The sequence below is a fragment of the Panthera onca genome, chromosome C1 (genome assembly GCF_046562875.1).
Source record: "Panthera onca isolate mPanOnc1 chromosome C1, mPanOnc1 haplotype 2, whole genome shotgun sequence".
Lineage (NCBI taxonomy): Eukaryota > Metazoa > Chordata > Mammalia > Carnivora > Felidae > Panthera > Panthera onca.
The window spans coordinates 177,616,988-177,631,280 of NC_138346.1; the positions used below are offsets into that span (position 1 = coordinate 177,616,988).

The 14,293-nt window shown below is 52.7% G+C and overlaps 1 protein-coding gene across 4 annotated transcripts in view; it reads left to right on the forward strand.

Moving 5' to 3' along the window:
- The first annotated feature begins 6,945 nt into the window (after positions 1 to 6,945).
- The window catches only part of SSBP3 (single stranded DNA binding protein 3), a 163,332-nt gene continuing 155,984 nt past the window's right edge, over positions 6,946 to 14,293 (forward strand). The window contains exons 1-4 of one of the 4 annotated variants that reach the window (XM_060625842.3): positions 6,946 to 7,418; positions 8,420 to 8,492; positions 8,717 to 8,778; positions 11,369 to 11,453. In XM_060625842.3, coding sequence (XP_060481825.1) covers positions 7,363 to 7,418; positions 8,420 to 8,492; positions 8,717 to 8,778; positions 11,369 to 11,453 — 276 coding nt within the window. In that variant the 5' untranslated portion in view covers positions 6,946 to 7,362. The remainder of the gene's footprint in view (positions 7,419 to 8,419; positions 8,493 to 8,716; positions 8,779 to 11,368; positions 11,454 to 14,293) is intronic. The other 3 variants (XM_060625843.3, XM_060625844.3, XM_060625845.3) reach the window with 3 other exon arrangements.

Here is a 14,293-nt window from a genome sequence, read left to right on the forward strand (position 1 = left end):
CCCCGCCCTTCTTTCAGGTGCCCCTTTCAAAGCCCCATGACATCCTGTGTTCGACCCCTCCTGTGCTCATAACCCTCACAACTCTTAGCTCAGTCTTCTTCCTTTCTGTTTTTTATTGTGGTAAAATGTAACAGAACACTTTACCATTTTAACCAGTTATAAGCAGGCAGCTTAGTGGCATTACGTACGTTCACATTCTTGTGCTAACATCACCACCACCCATCTCCAGAACTTCTTCATTTCCCCAAACCCAGACTCTACCCATGAAGCCAATAACCCGTTTTCCCCTCACCCTACCCCATCCGTGGCAACCACCATTCTATCTTTTGTCCCTATGAATTTACTCACTCTCTCTCTCTCTCTCTCTCTCTCTATATATATATACTACACACACTATATATGAGCAGACTCCTATGATATTTGTCCTTTTGTGTCTGCTTCTTTCATTTAGCATGATGTCTTCAAGGTTCAACCGTGTTGTAGCCTGTGCCAGAACATTCTACCTTATTCAAGGCTGGATGACATTCCATTGTATGGATATATCACATTTTGTTTTTCTTTTTTTTTTTACATTTATTTATTTTTGAGACACAGAGCGAGACAGAGTGCAAGTGGGGGAGGGGCAGAGAGAGAAGGAGACACGGAATCCGAAGCAGGCTCCAGGCTCCGAGCTGTCGGCACCGAGCCCGACGCGGGGCTCGAACCCACAGTCTGCGAGATCACGACCGGAGCTGAAGTCGGGAGCTTAACCGACTGAGCCACCCAGGCGCCCCCACATTTTGTTTTTCCATGCATCTGTTGATGGACGTTTGGGTTGAGTCCATGTTGTAGCTATTGTGAATAGTTCTGCTATGATCACTGGTGTACAGATATCTGTTTGAGTCCCTGCTTTCAATTATTTTGGGTGTATTCCTGGAGGCGGAATTGGCGGCTCATAGGATGCGTCTATGTTTAATTTTTTGAGGAAACTCCATACTGGTTTCCGGAGTGGCTGCACCATTGCACACGCCCACCAACAGTGCATGAGCGCTCCAATGTCTCCACATCCTCGCCAACACTTGTTATTTTCTTTCTTTCTTTCTTTTTCACTCTAATAGCTATTGTAACGACTGTGAAAGTGGTCGGCCCACTTTTGACTCCAGCCGTTGCCACAGTAACCAGCTTCCGAAGTGTTACCTGATAGCACCTCCCCTCCTGTGAAGGAGCTCTAGTTTTCCGCTCTGGGGTTTCTCTGATACCATGGCAAGGGACACCTGCAGAACCGCTGGGCATTCTGCTCCTGTCACAAGGACTGGCTATGAAGAACTCCACCTTGACTGGGCTCCTCCCTGCCACAGAGACTTCCCTTCCCTACCTGGAACATTCTTCCTTTGTGTGATTCACTCTCCCACATCCTTTGGAACTCAAACACCTACACAGAGAAGCCCTCCCTGATCACCACTCCTCCCCCCTGCCCCCCCCCCCCCCCCCCCCCGCCCGACGGGATCAGACTCTGTCATTTGCTCTTACACATCCTCTATTTGGCACAGTTTGTCACGTCATATTATCTGTGTGCCTATTGAATTAACCCTTATCTTGCTGGGCTGTGAGCCCCAATCGGAAGGAGACTGTGATTGTCTTGTTCACACTGTATTCTCAGCACCTACTGCGATGCACAGCCCATACCAGATGTTCAGAAAGTCTTTGTTAAATTAATTATTTTATTCAACATTTAACATATTTTTGTCGAGTACCTGTTCTAGAAGGGGGATAAAACTCCCACAGAGCTTAAATTCTAATGAGGGAAAAAGGTAAGAAAAACAAATAAAGAAACATAAAATATGTTAGGTGGTGATGGTTGCTATGGAGAAAAATAGAACAGGATGAAGGGGGGCAGGTGCCATTCCACAGAGGCTCGTTAGGGACGGCTCCGGCCATGTTCAGATGGGGGACCTGGACGAAGTGAGGGATATGCAAAGCCTTGGTCTGGGAGAAGGTGCTCCAGGCAGGGGAACGGTGTGGATAAAGATGTAGCAGTCGATCACACACAGAGCACTGGACGCCACGGAAGCCTTCATGGAGGGTGGTGTGGAGACGAACGCGTGGCCAGGACACCCTGGAGAGGAGGTTGGGGAGATGCAACAGGAACCTGGGAAGAACCACAGCATCAGCTTCCTCTCCCTGCTCACCCCTGGCAGGACCTCGCCTTGTATTTTCTTGTACTTTCCAGCGTCCTTGGCTCAGGGCTGAGCGCTTAGTAGATGCTTCCTAGATAGAACTCACTTCTTCCAGAAAATGCCCCAAACCATTCTGCTATGATACACCTCAGCACAGGTGTGTGTCCATCAGAAGTCTCAAAACACATGCGATTTTAAACTTAAATTCGCTTCCGTCTTCCTTAGCACCTCTCTGTTTGCTGGCTCTGCTGTGCTAATAACATCAGGAGTAATCATCTTTTTCAATTTACAGAACGTTTCTCCAATTACTATCTCTGCTGAACCTCCAAACAGTCTTCAAAGCAGTGGTGTTCCACTCTCCGGAGGCGTCGAAGGGCGCAGGCTTGGCTGGTGGTGACTGACAGCCGACAGCAATCCCCCAGGGTTCCTGCACTGCATCCTCCTGCTTGCCCTGGACACAGACACTAACGTTCTCCCTTTCAGAGGCTCACACAGGGGAGGCCAACCTGCCCCATGGCCCCCGGAGAGGCCCTGAGCCAGGTCCAAGCCAGGTCCCTGGAAGCTGGATTTTGTACCCCCTCTCCGAGACCCCTGATCTCCGTGGGGAAACTTCTGCTAAAACCAGGGCCGACCAGCCTGGGCCTGAGCCCTTGCAGCCCAAGTTTTGGCCAGATGTGCCTCTACTCAATCAGGACCCACTGGGCTGGGGGCAGGAGGGGGATGGGCTGCGTGCTCGGTGACCATTCAAATAGCCCCCTGAGGGGAGCCCCGTCCTCCCAGCAGCTGTGAGGAACACTGAAAAAGAGCTTCTAACCAGGGAGAGGTAAGGAGATCCTGTGACATCCTTGGCAGGCACAACTCCGCGTCGAGCCCCTGAAGTCTTTTCCCTTTAACTGCCACCTTCTGGAGGCCTGGCCACTGCCAAGCTGACCTCAGAGCCCAGGATTTCTGCCCCCCACTTTCTGGCAGCTGAGTGAAGGAGTGGCCATTCTAGCCTAAGCTTGGAGCTGACTTCTCCTTCTCCTCTCCCACCTCACCTGGTGCTCCCTCTCATTCTGGTCACTCAGTTATTTGCGTCTTCTTTTACCACAGTGGCTGGGCACTGGAGGTCCACCGGCGAATGGCCATCATTCCCCGACTAGGAGGACCTTAACGTTCCTGTGAGGGAGGTGCGCTCACATCCACACCTATGCAGTGTAGCTGACTGCAATCAGTCATAGTTTGTGGGAGGTACGGGGGCTGCCAGGGGACACCTGGCCCAGTCTGGGAGCTCAGAGAGGGTTTCCCAGGAAGGCTTCCTGGAGGAGGTGCCACCTGCCCATGCTGGATTTCAGGAAAATTAGTAGGAGTCTGTCCCAGAAAGAGGCTTTTGGATGAAGGATTTCCCAATAGCGTAAGGTCTATAGAGTGAGGATTTGTGTTTGGTTTATTACCCAGTGGCTGAAACAGTGCTTGGTACATAGTAGATGCTCAATAGACATGTACTAAAAGAAAGAAAAAAAGGAAGAGAGGGAAAGAGAGAGAGAGGGAGGAAGAAAGAATAAAAGAGTCTAGGGTGGATGTGTGCAATGACCTGGTGCATTCTGGGAACACAAAGTACAGTAGTTCCAGGGGGCTGTAGGTAGGTGGGTGGGGCTGGGAGAGGGGCCTTATCTAATCCTATTGTTGGTGGTATCCCTTTCTTATCTCCCCCAGGGACCCAGAGCTACTTTGAGGATAAGACCATTTTTTCCTCTTGTGGTTCCCTAGCCCCTGGTGTGTACATTGAATGTCAATGTGCTCACAGGTATCAAACCTGGGTGGTGGAGACACACAGATGACTCAGTTAGTTCCTCTCCCTGCCAGGTCTGGCACAGGAGACAGACAGTAAACAACTGGCTGCAACAATAGACAGAATGAATGGAGAGCCACCATGGAGGTTCAAGCAAAATGAGACCAAGCCGGGGATCGATGACTTTTGCTCCAGGAATGAAAAGCAAAGAGGTTTTGGAGGAGAAGATGGCATAGGAGATGTTGGCCCTAAGGAATGGTCAAAGGGAGGTATTGGGGTGGGAGGCATTCTAGTTAGACACACCAGGCCCAAAGATGTGGTCTGGGGCCGGAGGAGCTCAGGGATGCAGGGGGGAAATGTAGGTTGGGGGTCTGAATGCTGTTCTTGGGTATTTGGACTGGCTTCTGATCTGACCACATCTTGGATCATTGTGCCAGCAGCTGCACACCTGGTTGGGGTTTGCTGAGTGGTTCTGCTTCCCAGGGGCTCATCAGCTTCCTTCTCTCCAGCAGGCTGGGGGGCTCTCTGCTCTGTTCAGGTCCTCCCTCCCGCTGTTTCTTTTAGCTCCACCACAAACTTACTGATATGGGGCCTCATGCTGTGTCAAGCCCTAGCAAACGGCAGACCACAAGGACAGAGTATCTGGTACAGAACCTGGATGCCACTCCTCTTGCCACATGTGCTCCGGAAGAAGGTGCTAGTCCTTTTTTTCAGGGCGGGGGGGGGGGGGGGGGGGAAGAAAACTACAGAAGGGAAATTAGCATCATAGAACATGAGATTTAGTATCTCAAGAAACATTAAAGATCTTCTAACCCTCCTTTCCCATTTTAAGATGAGGAAAATGATGCCCCAACAGACAGGTCTGTGCTGCAGCGCTGGGGCTGATCAGGCCTAGCCAACTTGGTAGAGACTGCCATTGTAGAGCCAGAGAAGGGTAGTGTTTTCCTTTAGCCAGGACCTGACCGATGCTCATGATACTCATAATTTGTGGGCCTTGCAGACCCGAGATGAGTCAGGCTTCTTATGAGTCAGTCTGTTGACAAGCCATCCTTGGCCATTCCTAGCCCATCAAAAATAGAAGTCCAGGGGAAGGGTATGAGCAGGCCAATTTAATTAGCGTGGGCTCTAAGGTACCTTAAGTTAGCCCTATTAAATTAAACCGCCTAGGGGAAAAAATAACTGTAATTATTTCCTTCTCTCCTCTATCGTTGTATATCAACTCCCTCCCAACCTCCATGCTTCTCTCATTCACAAAACAACCTTTAAACTAGGGGCTAGCATACAAACAACCATAAACTAGGGTTCAGTATTTCCCATCCTCTGTCCCCTTCCCGGGTGATCTCTAGGTCTCTCTACACAGAGAACACAGTGCGTCCAGAAGCATCCGTAGGGCCTTGGCTGTATTCTAATTTAGGGAGGCAGTTACACTGAGTAGAACATTATTCCAAAAATGCACTGAGTCTCTTTCCTGAACCAATGCAGATCGGTTTGCTGAGGGGCATTTCTTTTAAACGCCCCTTTTCTCTTTTCAAAAGATTAAAATGAGCAAACTTTAATGGCAGGGAATTATTCTTTATTTTGTTGAAATTTAGTTCTGAGTTTTCCTACTTGAAACGTGTTTTCCCCAGGACACTGACCTATCCTTTAATTGTTTGGTGCGAGGCATGTTAGGGGGAGGGGCGTTACTTGTTTATTGGAACAGCGCAGTTAAAAAAAAAAAAAATCAACCTAGGCTAACAGTTTCAAGGCTCCCCTAAAGATGTATCCAAACAGGCAGCCAATCAGCGCTTACACAGCTTTTTCTGCTCGACTCTTTTAAAGAGACAGTGCCGACAGTGTTTTATCGCATTTAAAGAGAACGGCGCTCTAAAAGCAGTCTGAAAATGGGGGAGTCTTCCCCTATTTCGCTGGTTTCTGGTCTAATAAGGGACTCATAGTGTGTACTCGGGGTTCTCAGCGTGGCAAAGAGGAGTCAGCAGCAAATAGCTGGGTCACTCTTCTAGCCCCCCCCCCCCATTTCCCATTGTACACCTGGGTCACTGACAATGGAAGCTTCCCCTCCCCCCCCAAGCTCATCTCTCCCCCCCCCTCCACTCCCCAATTTAGCTCCATTTATTTGAAGTTTGCAGATTTCAGTGGCGCGCATTCCACGTCGCGGGGCGCCCAGGTGATGCCCCCGTCCCCCGGAACGGTGCCGTCTCCGGTGGAGAAGCCAAGGGGCTAACTAGCCAGGGCTGGCGGACCTTAGAAATTTGGGAGCACTCTCCCTTTTCTTAGCACAAGTCCCCAGTCCTCTCCCTCAGGCTCCCCAAAGCACGCCAAGGACCTTTTTCGCGCGGCTCCACTTTGGGGCTTTCCAAAGTATTTTAATGATGTAGTAAAGGAGCAGCCGCGCGCCTCGGCGCCGGCTCGGGCCGCCCAGCTCTCAGCGTGGAGCCCCGGGCCCGGCGCTCGGAAGGCGGACTGGGCAAGAGGGAGGACCGGGGGCGGGGCGGCTGGGGGGCGGCCTGGAGTCTGGGGTGGGGGTCGGGGTCGGAGCCCAGGGGGAGGGTAGGCAAGGGGGAGGGGGAGATAAGGGCTGGGCCGGCGCGGGCCGGGCGGGGGGGAGGTGAGGGGCAGATAAGGGAGAGGGACGTGGCGGGAGGGAGCCGGCGGCGCTCCGCTTAGGGGTCCGCGCCCCCTCCTCTCGGACGCTGCCGCAGCGCCCCCCACCCCCCAGTGGTCCCCGCACGCGGAGTGGTCCCCGCTGGCCAAACCCCCTCATCGCCGGGACCTGGAGACCAGAGCTCCTCCAGCCCGATTCAAGTCCCCTCCCCACAGCTACAGAAAAGAGAGGCGCGCGCCCCCGGGCACCCCCGGCTCGGCCGCAGGAGCAGGGGCAGCGGCTCGGCAGAGGCGGCCGCAGCGGGGACTGCCGCGGCCGGGCGCTGACAGGGCGTCCCTCCCGGGCAGCCGGGCCCGCCCCCGCGCGCCGATTGGCCAAAGCGGCCATCAATCGCGGGACGTTGACGCCCGCCTCGCTTCCTCGCCCGGGTAGCCACGTTCGGTTGAGCTCCAAGTAGACCAGCGGCAGCGGCGGCGGCAGCGGTGCCGGAGGCGCAGAGGGCGGCGCAGGCGGAGCCGGGCGGGCGCGCGAGCGAGCCAGCGGGCGGCCGGGCCGGCGGGCAAGCGGCGGCGGCAGCGGCACCCCAGGCCGAGCCGGCGCGGGAGGAGTTCCAGGGCGATGGGGCCGCGGCCGGGGCTGACGCTTTGACAGCTGGAAAGAGCGCGGAGCCAGCGCCTGGGGGGGAGGGAGGGGAGCGCGGCGAGGAGAGCGCGAGCGGGCGAGCGAGCGAGGCCGGGGAGGGGGCCGGGAGCGAGGGGACAGCTCGGGAGCAGCCGGAGCGGTAGCGGCGGCGGCGGCGGCGAGGCTCGGCGCCCTCTTCTCTGCAAACCATGTTTGCCAAAGGCAAAGGCTCGGCGGTGCCCTCGGACGGGCAGGCTCGGGAAAAGTAAGCCCTATTTTCCAAGTGGCGGCCGCGCCGTCGCGGGGCTGCGGGAGGGCGGTGGGAGGCAGGTGGGCGGGCGGGGGCTGCTGCGCCCCGGGTCGGGCGCCGCCTGCCTGGCCCCTTCCCCGAGGCCGCGGCGGGCGGCGTGGGAGAGCCCATTGTTGGGAGGCGGCGGAGGCCGGGGCGTCGGGGGGCGCCGCCGGGGGAGGGGGCACCTGGTGGCCGCGGGGCGTGCCGGCCGCGGGGGCCCGCGGAGAGGGGTGGGCGAGGTCCCGAGCGCCGGCTTGGGCGCCCGCCGCGGTGGCCGCACTTTGCCCAGCGGGCGCGGGCAGGGGGCGCGTGGCTTCTGCAGCCCCGAAGGCTCCTTTTGTCCGCCCGCGGCGTGAGGAGTGCGTGCCGGGGGCTTTGTTCGGCCGGGAGCCCTCTCCCTTCTCTGCCCTCTGCCTCGCTGCCCGCCCCGCGCCCTCCCGGGCGCCGCGCTGGGCAGGGACGGCGGCGCCGGCTTGGCCCTGGGCTTGGGGGACAGTTGCTTGGGGGGGAGGTGGTGAGGGTGGCGCTTTGCTGCCCTCTCCAGAGCGCACTGAGCACCCCGGAGTCCGGGACTGAGTCTCCCCGGACCCACAGAGCTAGGGAGAGGGTGGCGGTGGCAACGAGTGGATCGGGAAAAGGAGGGAGGCTCGGGGGTCGGAAGGCTTTCGAGTTTGAGAGACCTAGGTGGTTTTGGCTCCGATGCCAGTTGGAAGTTCAAGTTTGGGGGCTGCTTTCCAGCCCTCGCGGCTCGAGGCAACGCGTCGCCTGGTACCCACCCGATAACTGTTTCCACCCGCGTACCCCCCCCCCCCCCACCCCCACAGGGCATGGCCGAGCTGGCTGCTCACCTCTGGTTGGGGCCACAATGGGACAGCGCAGACAGGGCTGGAAGCCGGCTGGCAAGGTCCAGAAGCGAGCGCCCCGTGTGATCTGACGTCTTCCCTCTCTTTTTGTGCCCCCTGCCCACTTTCCAGGTTAGCTTTATACGTCTACGAATATTTACTGCACGTAGGAGCACAGAAATCTGCACAGACCTTCTTGTCAGAGGTGAGTGGAACTCCCCCCAGCCATCCAATTTCTGGACACCCCCTCTTCCCCACTATTCTTAGAGCCTTTGTTTTCAGGAGCAGCCACTGTGGCCACCATTTTGAATTTTTATCACCTTTTGGCATTTATTGTTAGTTGGTCTTCACAGCCTTTTGGCTCTGGGAAGCCCCCAGCACACCCTTCCTCTCTGCTCCTCTAAGTGGTCTCTGCTCTCTGCTTTCCAGATTCGATGGGAAAAAAACATCACATTGGGAGAACCGCCTGGGTTTTTGCACTCGTGGTGGTGGTAAGTTTGCGTGATAGTTTTGTGTGTTTGTTTTGTTCTGAGCCCAGGATGCTAGTGAACAAAGACGGGAGGCGTGGAACAGACCCCCATGCCTTAGCCCTCAGTCTTGGCACAGAACAGGGCACCTGCGGACGCTCAGACCAGAACTGGTGAAGGAGGAGTAGGGCAGGAGAGGCTGGTGCCTGAAGTTTTTGCCTTCTCTTTCTCCTCCTATTGAGAACCGACTAAATCATGCCTAGTGTTCGTACAGAAACTTACTTTTCTGTCTCTGTCTGGGGTACCAAGCAGGGGCTTGAAAAAACCTTGAAGGATTTTTGTCAGTTCTGCATGCTGCTTTAATTAGAGGGAGTGGGGGCGGGGTGGGGTGGAGAGGATACCAGGTCTGTGTTACAACTGGCCTGTCCCTTCCTTTTTCTTCTGTGAGTTTGAAACCTTGAGAGAGCAAATCTACTGGGGCCTTTCCCAGGCACACTCAGAAAAAGCAAGAAGGGGCTGCCACTTCCTTTAAAGATACTGATTCAGACTGATTGGACCTTCCTCTCCTCTGTGGGCCCTACCCCCAGCATCCCTAAAGCCACAAAGTTTCGTTTTAGGGAGAACCTTAACTGGTTGGTGTTGACCTCTCAGAGTGCATGTAGTTTCCTGGCTCTCCCTTATTTGTGACCCTTTCCTGGGGCCCTTCAGGGTGGGACCTCAGCAGGTGTGATCTCCTTGTCGGTTTTGCAGCAGGCAGGAGGCGGCTTAGGGGTCAGCAGGAGTGAATTGCTGTGAGTGTAAGACCTGGATGTTTTGCGGGACCGATTGGTGGAGTCTTTGACATCCTTTTGAAAAGGACAAGAAAGCAGAGTGGCTTTTGATATTTTGGTGGGAGTTCAGAAGGGTCCCTGTGCCATGTCTTGGGATCTTAGCGCGTTTACCTGACCACCAGTTCAGGCTACTGTTTCAAGTTTCTTTGAATCGAAATGCGGGGGGATGAAGTGTCTGTTCTAACTTGCACAGAGAAAATGAGTTTTTAATTACTTCTGCCAACCTCGGAACTGCCGTGCTGTGGCGTAAGGGTTCTACCTGTAGGAGTGGGTGATGGGTTCTCTGTGGTGGTTTTTGGAGAGGACTGTGTGAGCGGGGTTGGTGTGTCTGATCGTCGTGAATTTTGCAGAAACTTGGGCTCATAGGTAGAAGTTACTGAGAAGGAGCTGCGGAGTTTTTAGCGTTAGAAGTCTTCGGTGTGTGGGGGAGTTAAACGTGTGCAGCTTCAGGGGACAGAAAGGAATGTTTTTGAGCCTCCTTCTGCAGCTACCAGAAGCCCCCGATTTTCTTATTCCATCCGTAATCCCTCGCGCAATCTTCTCCGGCCTTGTCTCAGCCCCAGGAACGTGGAGAGCAGTGGTGGCTCTGAGTGGCTGTGGTCTGGTTAGTTAGAAGTTGCCTTGCACTACTTGACAAATGAGCTGAGGCTCTCTAGGTGGGAGGAAGCAGTGGCCCTGATTCTAAGAGGGTCAGGCCACGGGATTCACACCCCTTGAATGGTATGGCTCCTCCGATGACACTGGCAGAGCTGGCTGTTTGTGATGGGGACAGGAGCACCAGACCAGGAGTCAGACTTAGGCTCTGGGGCCCGTTTCCTTCAAGTGGGTGCCCAGCCCTGGGCCTTGGGCTCCTAACCCAGAGGCCCTTACTAATACCAGATACTGGGGTTTGTATAAGGTTTTACTGGATGACAGGTGATTTGTCTGTTCTCAGGTGATACAGAGTGTTAGAATGACCATACAAAATCTTGGAGGGGGATGAGGCAGGGAGGTCTAGGCTTCCCCCCTGACCCTACTCCCCTCTTGCTGGATGGGTGGACTGAGGCCTCTCTGAGGAGGGCTATTTCAACATGAAAGGACAAGATACTTGGTTGTCTATAACATACTCTTCTTTGCCTAGTTGATATGCATTCTTTGAGTGGGGGAATGGTTCTTGCATAAGAATTCCTTGGGGGAGGGCCTGGATGGGAGTAGGGGTGAGATGGGAGGGGCGGGGGTGTGGGCTCTTGGCTCTGGGATTAAGAACCTGTAGGTTCCCTTTCTTGCCAGCCACCCAGATTGCTACACGTATGAATCATAGTCCTGACTTTGACAGTTTAACCTTTTTATGAAACGTAGCCGTTTAGGTTGGGGAGGGGGTTGGTGAGAGGAATACAGCTGAAAGGGGAGGCGTGGATTCTTATCTACATTCCTACGTGTCCTATCTGGGCTCCCCCGTGGACGGCTTGTACTGATCTGTCCAAACTTCAGTTGCCCCGTGTATAAAGTAGGGGTAAAGTCACCCACCTTGTGACACCGTGGTAGTTACGGGTAGTGTCGTGGGTGAGAGGCATCCGGAACATGGTAGGCACCTGATAGAACTGACACTCTTACTACAGATGTCTGGCTTGCCAGAAGAAGTCGGTCCATTTTGTTTTCAAGCCCGAGTTTGCTCAATAAAGGCTGGGGGTGTGGGATTGAGCCTCTGGGAGACCTGGTGCTGTTAGCACTGCACGTTGTGCACTTGTCGTTGGGACACAAGTGATAATTAGTAACCTGATCTTATTTTATGTTTCGATTTGCAGCGTATTTTGGGACCTTTACTGTGCAGCTCCTGAAAGGCGAGACACTTGTGAACATTCGAGTGAAGCAAAAGCCTTTCATGATTACGTGAGTAACAAATTTTTAATCCTGGCAATAATTACAGGGTTGGAGAGCTCTAACTTCTCTAGTACCAGAAGCAAATACACAGCCAATTGGCAGTGGTCTTTGTTTTCTCCTTGCCTTTCTTTTTGTTCTGCTCCCCTCCCTGCTGCCCTTGCCCCGTTCTAACTTGGTGAACGGTATTTCATAATGTGATTATGCAAAAGAGTGTAGATACCTATCTGGAGAATTAAATGGTGTTGATCAGGGCTCAGCCATGTGAGGGTTATGTTCAGAGTGGACAGTTAGCTGGGAAGAGACCGAGCCTCCTTGGTATTGGTTTAATTCAAAAATGTACCACCACCACAACAGAAAAGCAACTATGAAACTTGTGCTTGGGTGTTTGAGTGAGCATTGGTGAAATGGACTCTTGCATTACTTTCCAGGGAGCAGTCTTTTCAATTACGTTTTGGGTTGTGTGTGGGGTGTGTGTGTGTGTGTGTGTGTGTGTGTGTATGTATGTGTGTGTGTGTTGGGGGGGCTCATGCTGTGTCCACTAAGACCATGTATGCTTTCAGGTCCTTGGCTGCTCCATAATCTTGTGTTCAGAACGTTCTTGTGAAGGTAGTTAATTTCATCATATCATAGTGCTTGCTTCGCTATCATTCATCCCCTACCTGGATGAGTTTCTTAAGATTTATGAAACGCTTATAAGAGCGATGTCTACCGCATATCCATCTCCCATGGCAGTGCCCCTCAAAAAAAAAATATTGGATTCCAAACATGGGTTGGAGTCAGAATTATGATCAGATGAAACACGATCTTGGGGAGATGGGAGATGGAAGGGGAAGTGTCTGCAATTCTTCCCAGCCTCTTTCCAGTGTTTGCTTCCCATTGGCCTGGTAGATGGTGTGTGTGTGTGTGTGTGTGTGTGTGTGTGTGTGTGTGTGTGTATGCATGCATGGCCACGCACACGCAGGCAGAGAAGAGGTGGTTCATTTGATCTTGTACTTTTTTCATGAGGTGGGTAGGAACGGTCTCCAAGCTCTAGAGTATTGAAGTTGGTTTCTTTTAATGTCCTCAAGGCCCACCCACTTGGCCAGGCCATGTGTGTCCCCTGCGTGCAGAGGTTGAAACTGACTTAGGACACCGGAACCTAAGTTGCATTTCACAAGTGGTCAAATCCCATTTCCATGAATATCTTTACAGTGAAGATTTCCCCTGAAATACAGGGAGTTAGAGACTCAGCTGGAGGCTCACTGGTTTAAGAATATTCAACGTGATGCAATTTTGTTATGACTGAAAAGTTAATGCCCTTGGAACAGAATGCTGAGGAAATTGACCAGTTCATGTACCCTCTCCAGGGTTGCAAAAGAGAAGCTAGTGAATGGTACTTATGGCCTGGTAAACTTTTAGTAGTGCAAGGTGAGGTGACTGGTTCTTTTATGGTGTGGTTCTTATGGGAAAATCTGTGGTGATGATCATAGGGTTTCCTGAGCTGGAGGTTGGCTGAGGAGGCCAGAAGGTACATTAGCCATATAAAAAACAGTTAGTGAATTTGACCTTTCTACTTAGGAAAAGTCTTGCTTTTTCTTTTTTTTTTTTTTGAACCTATGGAGAGCTGATTCCTGTGTGGCCAATCTTTGCTGTGCAAATGGTTTCATTTTTAAGAGTTGGGGAGAGAGGTGGACGTGCCTATGTCAAATAAATCTCTTGATATAGGGTGTCTATGCTATCTTTTGCAAGCTGTGAGAAAAGTTAATTTTTTAAAAATATATTTATTTATTTTTGAGAGCGAGTGCGCCAGCCGGCAGTGGGGCGGGGGGGGGGGGGTGTTGTGCGTGGGGTGTGTGTGCAGAGAACGGAGGGTCCGAAGCAGGCTCTGCCTTAACAGCAGTGAGCCTGTTGCAGGGCTCAAACTGGAACCTTGAGATCATGACCTGAGCCGAAGTCGGATGCTCAACTGACTGAGCCCCCCAGGCACCCCAGAAGTTAATAATTTCTAACAAAGTTTTGTGCTCTGGTAAAGGGTGTGAGGTTCTGGCCATTTGTGGTTTGGTCTGCCATCTTGAAGGAATATGGATGGCAGTGAAAGCTTGCGTGGGTTTGCTTTCAATAATTTGTTAAGGAATAGTGTCAGAATTATGCTGTGAAGTTGGCGTAGACTTGCTACCAAGCATTGAAGTCACGCTGATTGAGGACCAGAGTTCGCAGATTTTGGGGTCAAAACTCTTCTTCCTAGGTTGGAATCCACTTGGTTTCATTGGTCTGAGAGGCAGGTTGTGTGGGAGTGATAAATGAGGACGGGGAGGGAACATCTGTATTGTGAAGGCATTAAGGGGTGGTTTGGGGTTGCAGGGGTGACAGAGAAGCAACTGGAAAATTAAGAGAAATTTGAGAAAATTAAGAAAAGGAACTCTCTTTTCTCATTGTCCTTCTCCAGTCTTCATGTGTTCTTTTTTCATGGCTACGGTCTAGTTAGCCCTCATTCCTGCTTGCTAGAATTATTGCTGTTGTCTCTTTCCAGACTCTTCCTCTAGTTTGGAATGCATGCCTCTCCTATCCATTCAAATCCTGGCCATTTTTTAAAACTTTTTTGTAGACTTTTATGATAACTTTTATGATCATTTTCTGCACATTTTGATCACTCCATCTCACTGCCCATGGAAACCATCTATACAGAGCCTTGTTGGCAGCTTTCCATGGGCTGGGGCCTTGTGCTTGCTGAGTGCTTTGGTTCAGTCTCATTTCAAGCCGCCAGGGGCCAGGTGAGAGAAGGAATTGTTACCTCCATTTTGCAGATGAGGAAACTGAGGCACAGAGAGGTTAATTCATAGCTGGTATCTGGTAGAATGAGGGTCCAAACA